The sequence below is a fragment of the Cyrtonyx montezumae genome, unplaced genomic scaffold (assembly GCF_038088225.1).
Source record: "Cyrtonyx montezumae isolate F1298 unplaced genomic scaffold, pur_monq_1.0 scaffold_11, whole genome shotgun sequence".
NCBI lineage: Eukaryota > Metazoa > Chordata > Aves > Galliformes > Odontophoridae > Cyrtonyx > Cyrtonyx montezumae.
Genome location: NW_027071837.1, coordinates 4,859,209 through 4,869,926, shown reverse-complemented (window position 1 = coordinate 4,869,926; position 10,718 = coordinate 4,859,209). Strand labels below are relative to the sequence as shown.

Genomic DNA, 10,718 nt, shown 5'->3' with positions numbered 1-10,718 from the left:
GGCTGCAGAGCTCACGGCTGGCTGTGTGAAAGCAGGATGCAGGTCAGCTGCAGGCGCACCTGCTGTATGGACACGTGAGGACTCAGCCTGTGTGGGACAGGGCTGTGGCTGCAAGGAGCAGAGGGGTGTGCACAGCCCCTGTGGCTGCCCTGCAGAACAGACAGGTCAGATGTATTATTCAAGCTGCACCGGCCCTTCGCCAGCACTGTCACCTCACTAACAGCTGCAGCTCCACCCCTTGCTGCATGCAAGCCAGGAGCTGTGCTCCCAGCATGTGTCCCATGGGCAAAGCTTTTTCCTTCTTTTTTCCTTTTCCTCGCTCGTCTCACGGACCTAGGATTCAGCTTGCAGCCCTTGCCCGATTCTCAACTTCTCTTGCTAAAATGTGGTGCCTACAGGTCAAGTACGCGACGAATACAACGAAGACGCTCTGTATGCCAAATCCAACCTTTCTCCTTAAATACAAGGTTGCTGACTTGTGTTTACATAACCTTTAAAACACGGGCGCTGAAAAATGCAATTCCTGTGATTCAAAACCATTCCAAGCCCTGGTGGTCCCAAGCTGACAGCTCGCTTCTCACTTTGCTTTGCCTTGTGCCGTTCTTGGCTCAGGTTCTCTTCCTGTGGGGTGCAGCCTTGCTGTTAGGTTCGGGGGAACACGTATGTGTGATGTGTGAATAAAGCCACTGCAGCGGGCTGACAGCTGCAGCCTGTGCTGAGATGGAGCCTTCTGGGAACCAAACCTGTCGTATCATTTCAAGTACCTGGTGTCAGTCTGGAGCAAACTATTGCTGTGTGCATCCAACTCCCAAGGTGTGTGTGCTGGTAGGTAGGGTGGTTCTAATGGGGGATGTCACAAATAGCAGCTCCTCTGGGGAAGAGCGGGTTTTCTTGGCCTGGATCTCCAGCTAGCACGTGGGCTGACCCGGTTTGAGCAGCAGCAACAGAGTAGAGTGTAACAGAAAATCAGGGGAAATGGGAAATCCGTGCTGGAGTCAGAGAAGGGAAGGCAGTGATAGCAGCTGGAGGGCACCAGCTGGCAGGATGGGGAGCAGCAGTGGTCTGGCCATGATACTGTGAGCGTTCATACACCATGAGGTGAGCTGTGCTGTTCCAGTGCTTGTTGTGGAGCTGAAAGGCCACTTCAGGTTATCAGCAGGAGAACCTGAAGGAAAACAGCTGGGGGTCTTCAGAGTAATCCACTGAAGTTCAGTCACCGACCGGTGACACCGAAAGACAAGCAAAGTAATTAAGGTTCCCCCTAAAAATGTAATGTGAGAAGGGGAAAAACGTGGTGTTGTCATAGCTGCTTTCCAAAGCCTAATCAGGAGAGTATTATAAATGATTTGGAATTGCATACAGGCTTACAACTGAATTTGTGTACACAAATACTTACAGTTGAAAACCTTTCCTAATACTGCACCGTTCATCTGATTTCCCAGCTATGGATTTTCTTTTTTTTTTTTTAAACACATATAGTGTATAGAAAGTGTAAATTATATACAGGCAATGAAAAGATACATTTTCAGCTTCTTGCAAAAAAGAAAAGGACTGCAACCTTACATTTTTTTCACTTTAATGCAATTTTATACGTTTATGTTGCTTTGTATAAAAGAAATTGAATGTGAATGTTACCTTTTATGAATGCAACTTGCTCTTTTTTCATTATGGAAACTTACGTTTGAAGTAATCAATAAACTTTGGTATGTTGTTCTGATTAATACAGACTTCGGTTTCGTCTCTTCGGATGCCTCTCTGGCCGTGGTTTGCATCATGAGTGGGATGGTGGTCCTCTTCAGGGAGGTGTGAGATGCCACCGTGGCAGGGCTGGGCTCACGGTGATGCTGTGCTGTATTTAAGGGGAACACCGGTTGGTTCTGTTTTTGTCAGCACGGTGTTGGCTGTGCTGTTGGTAACAGCGTGGATCAGATGAACTTTTTTGTTATTTATTTCACTTTTTTTTTGAGCTTGACAAGTGCGGAGCAGCTGTTGGCACCCACGAGGCTCCCCTGATGCAGTGGGTTACAGCAGGTCTCATGGCGCTGGTGTAAGGCACGAGAAATACGCATACTTCTTAGGACACGTGTCTGATTCAAGCTGAAATGTTCATAATGAAAACTGACAGTCAGTGTGAAAAATTCTGTTTTGGCTGCTTGGATTTCTCCAGCTCCCGTGAGCCTCTGCGGGACAGATGGCTGTGCTATTTAAAACAAACTATAACCTTTAAGAAGAAGCTGGTACTATTGGAAACTGGATACACGCATTGAGCCTCTTAATAGCTGACGTGGAGTGGTAGTGAAACTCAGCTGGAGGACTGGAGGCGAGTAGTCAGCGTGAGTGTGGTGCTTCACCAAGCTCCAAATCAGCATTTAAAACACCTGTGCACCATCTCACCTTAAAATGGAGATGTGATAGTGCTGGGTAAGACAGTTTTCAGCTAGGACTGCTGCTGTGCTGAGGGTCAGGCTGCTGACAGGAGGGCTGGTGGTGCCAGTGCACCCATGGTGTGTGCAGTGCCAAGCTCTGCTCAGTTCTCTGCTCGGGACTTGCAGCTAGCATCATGTCTGCTGGTTACCTGCTGAGCTGGAAAATACACTCTGGCCTGCAGGAAGGGCGTGTGGGCACCTGTGTGTGTGTGTTCCCATCCAAAAGCAGGGGTTAGAGCAACAAAGGCTGGCTTAGGGAGAGAAAAAGAGAGGGGGAGAGCACGGGGAATTCCTTTACTTTTTTTACACTGGCACAACAGGTGAAATAAAATCCCAGCCCAGCTGGAAGCAGCGGCATCCTGAGCTGGCACCAGTGGGGCCAGGTCCCTCCTGGCTGGGCAGGCTCCAGGTGATGCTCAGCTGGCTCAGGTTTTCCGCTTCCCAGCACCACCCTAAAAATCTGTTCCATATCCTTTTGGCCACCGGAGTCTGGGTGTGGAGGTGAGAGGCTGAGCTCTTGGCTGGGCTTGGCAGCGGGCAGCTCGTGAGGCTCTGATGTGCAGTGATGTGCAGTGCTGGCGGGGCTGATGCAGTGCAGCACAGCAGTGTGCCTGCTGCAAGGGGGTTGGGATCAGGCCAAGCCAGGGAAGAACACTGCAGCAATAGGTCTTCCCCAAATGAGAATAAAAACATGTGCTGGCAGAAACAGTTGATTCATTTATTCAAGATCTGTCTCCAAAGGAGAGCCTGTCACCAGGAGGGGCAGCCATGAGACATGCAGGCTTTGGGCCAGCGCTCGCCTTCTTGTCCAGCCTGGCTCTCTGCACAGAAGCAGACACAGAGAGACTTTTGGGGGTCCATAGGAAGCTGGGAGGGTGCTCAGGGGGCTGCAGCACCTCTGCTGAGGAGACAGGCTGAGAACTGGGCTGGCTTGGGCTGGAGGTGCGGCCTGCCAGTGCCTGCATGAGGCCTGCAGGAATGGAGAGGGACTCTCTGTGGTGACAGGACAACGGGGGGGGGGGTGGCTTTACATGGAAAAAGGAGGGATGTACATGAGGAATAAGGAAGGAATGCTTTGCTGTGAGGGCAGTGAGGCCCATCCCTGGAAGGCCGGGTGGGCAGCATGGACCCAGGAGGTGTGTGCCCCTCAGGGTGGAAGCAGAGGATCCTGAAGGTCCGTTCAACTCAAATGGTTCTGTGATTGTGGTGTGCTCGGAGGGGCCTCACTTTGCGTGAGCTGCTGCAGCATAGGGAAAACAGCTCTTCTGCGATAAGAATACGAGAGGAATGCAGCACAGCTCTTTCCATGCTCACAGCCTCACACGTGGCTGTTTTATTGCCACGTTTTACTGCTGTGCTCCCAAGCTGGGCTTTTAACAACGAGTAACTGCACATGAACTCCCTCCTTCTTGCACAATGTGTGCTTATGGACAGGCAGAAAGTGGTTCAAACCCAAATGAGTGAGAATCCGCTGTAACAAACAAGGAGTGCTGACTGGGCGAGTGGTTTTCCCTTAAAAATTCTGTATCAGTGCACAGAGAGGCAAGGTCTGACAAAGCATGGTGTTTGCACATTACCATCGTTAGACCTTGGGTCCTAAATTAATAGCCCCGGCTGATGTAGTGTTGGAAAAAGGCTGCTATTACAGTAAGGAGCGTAATGAAAAGGTTGTTTTGGAAAAACAGGAACATCCACTTCTCTGTGCCGGCGTCCTGGGCAGCTCCGGCTGCTGCTGGCAATGAGCTGTCATCGTTTGAACCTCAGCACTGGGACATGAGAACTGCTGGGTCAGGCAGGCAGTGCTGGCCAGCTGCAGCCATGCATGGCTTAGAGTCATAGAATCATGGTTTCACTAAGGCTGGAAAAGACTGCTAACGTCGTCTACTCCAACCACCCACTTCACCACCAGTACTGCCTGCAGACCGCATCCCTCAGTGCCACGTCTCCACGTCCTGTCAGCACCTGCAGGGATGGTGACCCCACTGCTGCCTGGGCATCCTGGGCCTGACTGTTCTTTCTGACAACTATTTCCCATCATCCAGCGTGAGCGTCCCCTGCTGCAACATGAAGCCGTTCCCTCTCATCGTATTGCCGTTACCCGGGAGAGGAGGCCGACCCTCATGTCACCACAACCTCCTTTCAGGGAGCTGTAGTCAGAGGTCTCCCTTGAGCCACCTCTTCTCCAGGTGGATCAACCCCAGTTCCCTCAGCTGCTCCCCTGGACCCCTCACAGCTCCATTGCCCAGCTCTGGACGCATTCCAGGGTACACTCGGGGCCACAGCATCCCCGACTCGAGCAACCCCAGCGCTGCTCGGGGCGGGACGCGGGGACAGCCCCAGGCGGGCGGGGCGGGGCCGGGGGCGGGCAGAGGCGGCTCCCCCTTCCCCGGCCCCGCCTCGGCGGCGGCGCTCGGGCTCGGGGCGGCGGAGCGCGGCCGGCGGCGGAGCGCTGCCGCGGGGCATGGCCCTGGCGCCGGCCCCGGCCGGGCCCCCGCCCGGGGGTACCTCGGCGGGGGAGATGGAGCGCTACTACTGCCTGCTGCGGGCCGCCGCGCTGCTGGAGGCCGCCGCCGCCGGTGAGTCCCGGGCTGCGGGGAACGGTTCCCCGAAGGGCTGAGGGTGCCGGGGCGGTACCGCGCGCTGCCCCGCGGGGTCTCGGTTCGTGGAGCCGGGGCTGTCCCCGCCGCTCGGTCCTCCGCCGACGGTCCGGATCTCTAGTACGATCTCGCGTTCTTAATGGAGGTCGTCGAGACGCGGCTGTGGGACTGTTTTCCGGGCGGGCACCGAGCGGAGCCCACAGGTGGTAACTTCTCCTGTAAGTGCGGTTTCAGGAGCGGGACGCAGACGTGGAGGTGCGGGCGTCGAAGTCCGCCTGTCCGGGAGGGCTCCGCCGGGCTCTGCACCGCGCTCTGTGTCAGTGGGGATGCTGGGCGTTTTGCTTCTGGTGGGACGCGCTGTTGGTGCGGGGTGGCCTCGTTCTCTTGAAGGAGAGGCTGTGTCACAGTGTGCTGCTGCTAGCTCCTCTTTGTTACTGGAACGCACCGCTCCGCATGAGCCTGAAGCGAGGAGGTGGGCTTTGATAAGCAGAAGTGTATCTGCCGGGGTGTCCGCTCCTCCAATTTCCCACAGCCGCAACTGAGGAAGGCTCTGTGAAGCCTTGGGATGGTGATGTGCCCCTTCCTGAGCTTCCAAAGCAGCGGTGAGTGCAGAACACATGCAGATGGTGTCAGCCTCGTGCCCCATCCCTGGGCCTTCAGCACTGCCAGACCCCCACATCAGATCCAGAGCTGCCGGCTCCTAAGGCTGCACAACTGTAGTGGCAGGGCACAGCTGTAATGGCAGGGCACAGCCTGACCCGCTGCCCTGCGCACTAAGCCGCTCTTGTGCCTCAACAAAGCGCCCTTTGATGGACAATGATCTGTTCATACACTGCAGCATTGACTTCTTTTTTGTGTCGTTTTGTTTATCTGGGGGGAGAAGGGATTTTTGCAGGGAGTTCTTTAATAACTGGCATCCTGGGTGACTCGATGTTGGAGGACTCACACCTTGCTGGGAGGTGAAGGCGCTCATTACCCCTCATTAGCTTACAGCTGGCAGTGCTCTTGAAGCCATGCCAGGCACAGGAAAGACACACTGACCCAAAAAAGGTTTACAGCTTTGATCCACTTCCCTTGACCACTTTGCAAAGCGCAGCATTAAGGCGCAGGAGGAATTGATCTGGAGGGAAAGCTGCAGGTGTGGACTTAGCAAAGCATCGCCTTGCTCCTGGGAGCAGCTCCCAGGGGATGCTCTCCTCACAGCTCCCAGGGGATGCTCTCCTCACAGCTCCCATCACGTGCTGTCCTTCGCCACTCTGCATTTGTCTGCACCTGCAAATGTGATGGGGAAGCGTAGGGGTGGTCATTGTGACAAAAGATGCTGCTTGAATGGCTATGAGTGCAAAACTAACAATCCCAGTCCTCCTTGTGTTGGTGATGGAGCAGCCACAGTGCTTCCACAGGGGCTGGTGGCACAGGAATGGGGTGCAGATGGCGTTTTGTGGGGTCCTGGTGAGCTGCTCTTGGCAGACGACCTCTGTAATGTCAGAATGTCTCCCCAAAGGCACAGCTGTACGGCTGCAGCTGCACGATCTGGACATGTGATGTAGGATATACATAGATTCTTATAATGAGACACAAAAAAAGACACACAAGTGAATGAGGTTCCCCAAGTAGTGAGATATTAAATCAGAGGATTTATTCCCTCCACACTGATTTTTGAGTGTTCAGCCTCATCTGGGGTCGTGCTTTAATTATTTCTCTTTGTGCATCAGTGCTGGAAACCTGTTGCTCATTTCCAGCACGAGGTGATTTTCTCCCAGGTGCACACATCCCAAGGGTTTTGGAGCTGTTTCATGGAGCCTTGCACACATGCAAAGCTCGTGCTCTTCTGGAAGTGGAGTGTTGTCACCCAGACCCGTCCTGGTACTGCAGGGACACGCAGGACACCTCAGTGGGACCGGAGGACGTGGGATGCGCTTCCTCTCCCTCAGTCACGTTTGTTACAACTGTGGTTTAACTGTTCATCATTCATGTACAATGACAGGAGTGAAGTGACAGCAGGGCTGTGTGGGAGGGGAGGAACCGAGGTGTAAAACGTGGGGGGGGGGGGAGAAGAGCTTTCCAATGCACCGCTCTTGCCGGGGAGCTGCAGGGCTGTCCCCAGGGATGGGGTCACGCAGGAGCACGGGGCTGTGCCTGTGCTGCCGACCTCTTCCTGCTGCTGGGTTGGGATGTGGGCTTTTGCTCAGTGGTAGAAGGACAGAATTGTGCGTTTTCAACTGAGGGCAATTGTTCTTAGTTTCCCCAAATTGCAGCGGAGTTTGCAGGTTACGCTGTTGTGGGAACGTGGCTGGACAATTTGATTTCCTTGCTCTGTGGGCTGGGAAAGCAAATACACTCTTCCAGTGACTTTCCTGCACTTAAGTTGTGGACTCTTCTTCTCTGGAGATGTCTAAGACCCACGTGGACACCCACCTGTGCAACCTTTGCTGGGAGCTGCTTTGGCAGGGGGGTTGGACTCGATGATCTCTGGAGGTCCCTTCCAACCCCTGCAATTTTGTGATACTGAGAATTCCAGGTTTCTAAGCAGGTATCCTTGGGCTCGAGGACGTGCTGCTATTACACATGCAGTGAGTGACTTTGTTGGTGCACAGAGCTGGAATTTGCCTTGGAAAAAGCAACAATTCTGCAGTGCTGAATGCTGATATGCCGTTATTGATGTGTACTTGCTTCTGTCTGGCTCAACAGCAGCACGCTTGGAAAGTCCTTTGTGCTGAAAGTGATGTGCAGTGGAGGCTGATGGTGTCGGGCAGGAGGTGATCACTGCTGGCACAGTTTTGGTGCACAGCTGGCAGGCGAGCATGGAGCTGGTGTGTGCAGCACCTGGTGCTGAGCCTGCACAAAGGTGGGGCGATGGAAACGGGGAGCAGGAGAGGAGCAAGAGTACACGGAAGCCCAGAAGGGTTATAAATTCAAGGAGCTAAATTTTCTCTACTCCCACACTGAGTTTTAATCCACCAGGGTGGGTGTTGAGAAACTTTGATTACATTTCTTGCAGATTCATGTACGGTTGCACTGCCTTCTGTGTCTGCCCATTTGTGCTCGGTTTTTAGAGGTGATGTGAGGAGGCAGGCTGCTCGTCTGGACATCAGCACACCTGAGCACCCAGTGACAGCAGTATTTATTCTCAATAAATCCAAGCCTTTCAAAGAAGCTTCACTCTTTCTGCTGTTCGTTTTCTCAGATGTTGGTAGCTGCTCCCAGGTCTGGGATCTTTGCATGAGCTGCAGCATCCTCTGCAGTGGATCCCAGGGAGGCCCTGGAAGAGAAGCACAGGCACTGGGTCAGGGAGGACCATCTGGTGCCATATCCTGCCTCCTACACTCTGCTGGAGTGGGTGCTTGGGGAAAAGCAAAAGAGCGAGCTTGCAGTTGGAGCCTTTCCTTAAAAATCCTGCCTGCTCTGGCAAAGGATAATTTAAGGCGTCCTTGAGCCAGGTGTGATCAAGAGCCATCCAGCACAGCCATGCACTAACCCTCCTGGGGCTTTCTAACACTTGTTGAATCCCTGGGTGGTTTCAAGGTGCTCCTGCCTGATATTCCTGCCTCTGTTTCCCACCTGAGATGGTGTTTCTGGCATGGTCTGTCCCATCCATGCTCCACGTTGTGCTCCTGCCAGCTCTGTGCCATCCCTGTGCTGATGCTGGGTGTGTGTGACTGCAGCTCCTTCCTCTGTCAGACACCTGTGACGTGGATTGAGAAAGCCACGTGGACTGAGGCTTGTTGAGAGGTGTGTGATGGGTTTGGATGAGGTGTGGTTATGGTGGTAAGTGGCCAGCAGCCCATGGCTGCAGGACAGGAGCTGTCCCCACGTGGCCCCGCTGTGGGTGCTGGGGCTCACAGCTCTCCAGGTACAGAATCTTGCTGCCATCAGTATTTTAATGGCTCTTTTGTGTCTGTCACTCAACTGGCACTGGGAGCGGTGGTGTGGTTTGGGACTGCAAGCTGCTGGATGTGCCTGGGCTTAGTGCACTGCTGTACTTACATGGCTCAAGGTGGATCTGAGCCGCGTGGCTGCTGTTAGGAACAAGGATCACACACACGGCATAGATCACTCACAGATGTGACCACAGTGTGATTTACTCCTGGCTACTGCACAGTTTTGTCTCAGGACCAGGAAGGGGCCTCGAGACCTCAGCTGTCAGTCCTCTGCCCAGAGCAGGTCCTGCAAATAAGCCTTCTGTAAACACAATGGGCCTTGTGTTCCGAGCAGCACAATGTCCTATTCTCTGCTATATGTTCCTTAACGAAGACATTGTGCTGAACAGCACGAGCAGAACCAGCAGCCTCACGCTGCTGGCCCACAGCCAGGCTGCTGCATGCATCCATGCCCGCCCTGCTGCGCTCAGCCCGGGATAGGTGCAGCAATCAGGCTGGATCCAATGGATTTCAGGATCCTTCCTCAGGTGTAAGCTTGCATGGGGAGATGCACAGGGGATGCAGAGGTGCCTGCTGTCCTTGCACTGCTCGTGCCCAGCAGCCAGCTGCAAGCATCTCTCTGTGGGCACAGTGCAGTTGTGCAGGCTTTGTGGGGAGCTCCTTGCAGACAGGGTAAAGGGTGTTCTTTCTATTATCTCCCTCCACATTGCTCTCTGGACACAGCGTGCTGGTAGGAAGAGTAACAATGGTTCTTGTTGGGTACTGGACTGAATCCGGCATTTTTTTATTCAAGTGGGAAAGCTCAGCAGCTGGTGGCTGGAGTGCCCCAAGGACTTGGATCTCCTGCATCAAGGTGGGATTGCCTCCACTGATGTAGTGTGGATTTCTTCCCTTCTTTCTGGTGGAAACCCTGGGCTTTTGCAGATGACTGCATTTCACATGGCACTTACCAAGAGTGAGTGCCCTGAGTGCCGGGCTGCAGGATCACTCCTGAGTGCTTCTTAACAGCTGTGGGGTGGAGTATGACTGAGTCAGGGCAAATGGCAGGCTGCTGTGTTGAGCTTTCTTCCTGGCTGTAGGACTGCGTTTCTATTCTTTGCCTCCATGGATGTTTAATTTTGCAACGTGGAACAATTTCAACAGGAGAAGAGAGTGCATTCATTGTGTTGCATTGGGTTCAGAGCGCTGAGCTCTGCGGGGTTTCAGTTCCAACTCCTGTGCAAGGCAGATGAAACAGAGCTGATGAATCCTCATGCTCCGGCCCACCTCATGCTCCAGTAGCTGTCTGGGAGCTCCCAGCAAAGCTGGCCACAGACGTGAGTTCCCATGTCAGCTTGGAGGAGTCCTCATTGATGCTTCCTGAGCATGGCACCTTCCTGTGGCTGTCACTGCTCGGCGTGGGGCTGAGGCAGGGTGTGCTGGGACAGAATGCCAGCTGGTGACCCCAGTTAACCCAGAAAGACACTGGGAGGTATGGAAATAGATTACAAATATGCTCATTTGCGAGCTCCTCTGACACCAAATAAACCTTTCTGCTTTGGGTGTAGACGTCCAAATAGACAAAAAACAGAGAAGAAGCGGATCATGGAGAAGCTCAACACAGTCCTTTACACTTGTCATTTAATTTGGTTCAGTTTTGTTTCCTAGGCTACGCAGCAACACTCACAGGAAGAGCTATTATTCTTCATTCACAACAAAGCCATCTCCAAGCGTTTTTTTTAGTTACAACAATATTTGGCCAGTGTTGTAAAATGTAAGGCACTGTTACATCAGCTTGGCAGATGCATTACACAGCTGCTGTCTGCAGATGCTGT

The 10,718-nt window shown here is 53.5% G+C and overlaps 1 protein-coding gene across 2 annotated transcripts in view; it reads left to right on the top strand.

Moving 5' to 3' along the window:
* Positions 1-4,918: 4,918 nt before the first annotated feature.
* Positions 4,919-10,718, top strand: part of MCF2 (MCF.2 cell line derived transforming sequence) — a 46,878-nt gene continuing 41,078 nt past the window's right edge. The window contains exon 1 of one of the 2 annotated variants that reach the window (XM_065729463.1): positions 4,919-5,002. In XM_065729463.1, the coding sequence (XP_065585535.1) occupies positions 4,945-5,002 (58 nt within the window). In that variant the 5' untranslated portion in view covers positions 4,919-4,944. The remainder of the gene's footprint in view (positions 5,003-10,718) is intronic. The other variant, XM_065729464.1, reaches the window with a different exon arrangement.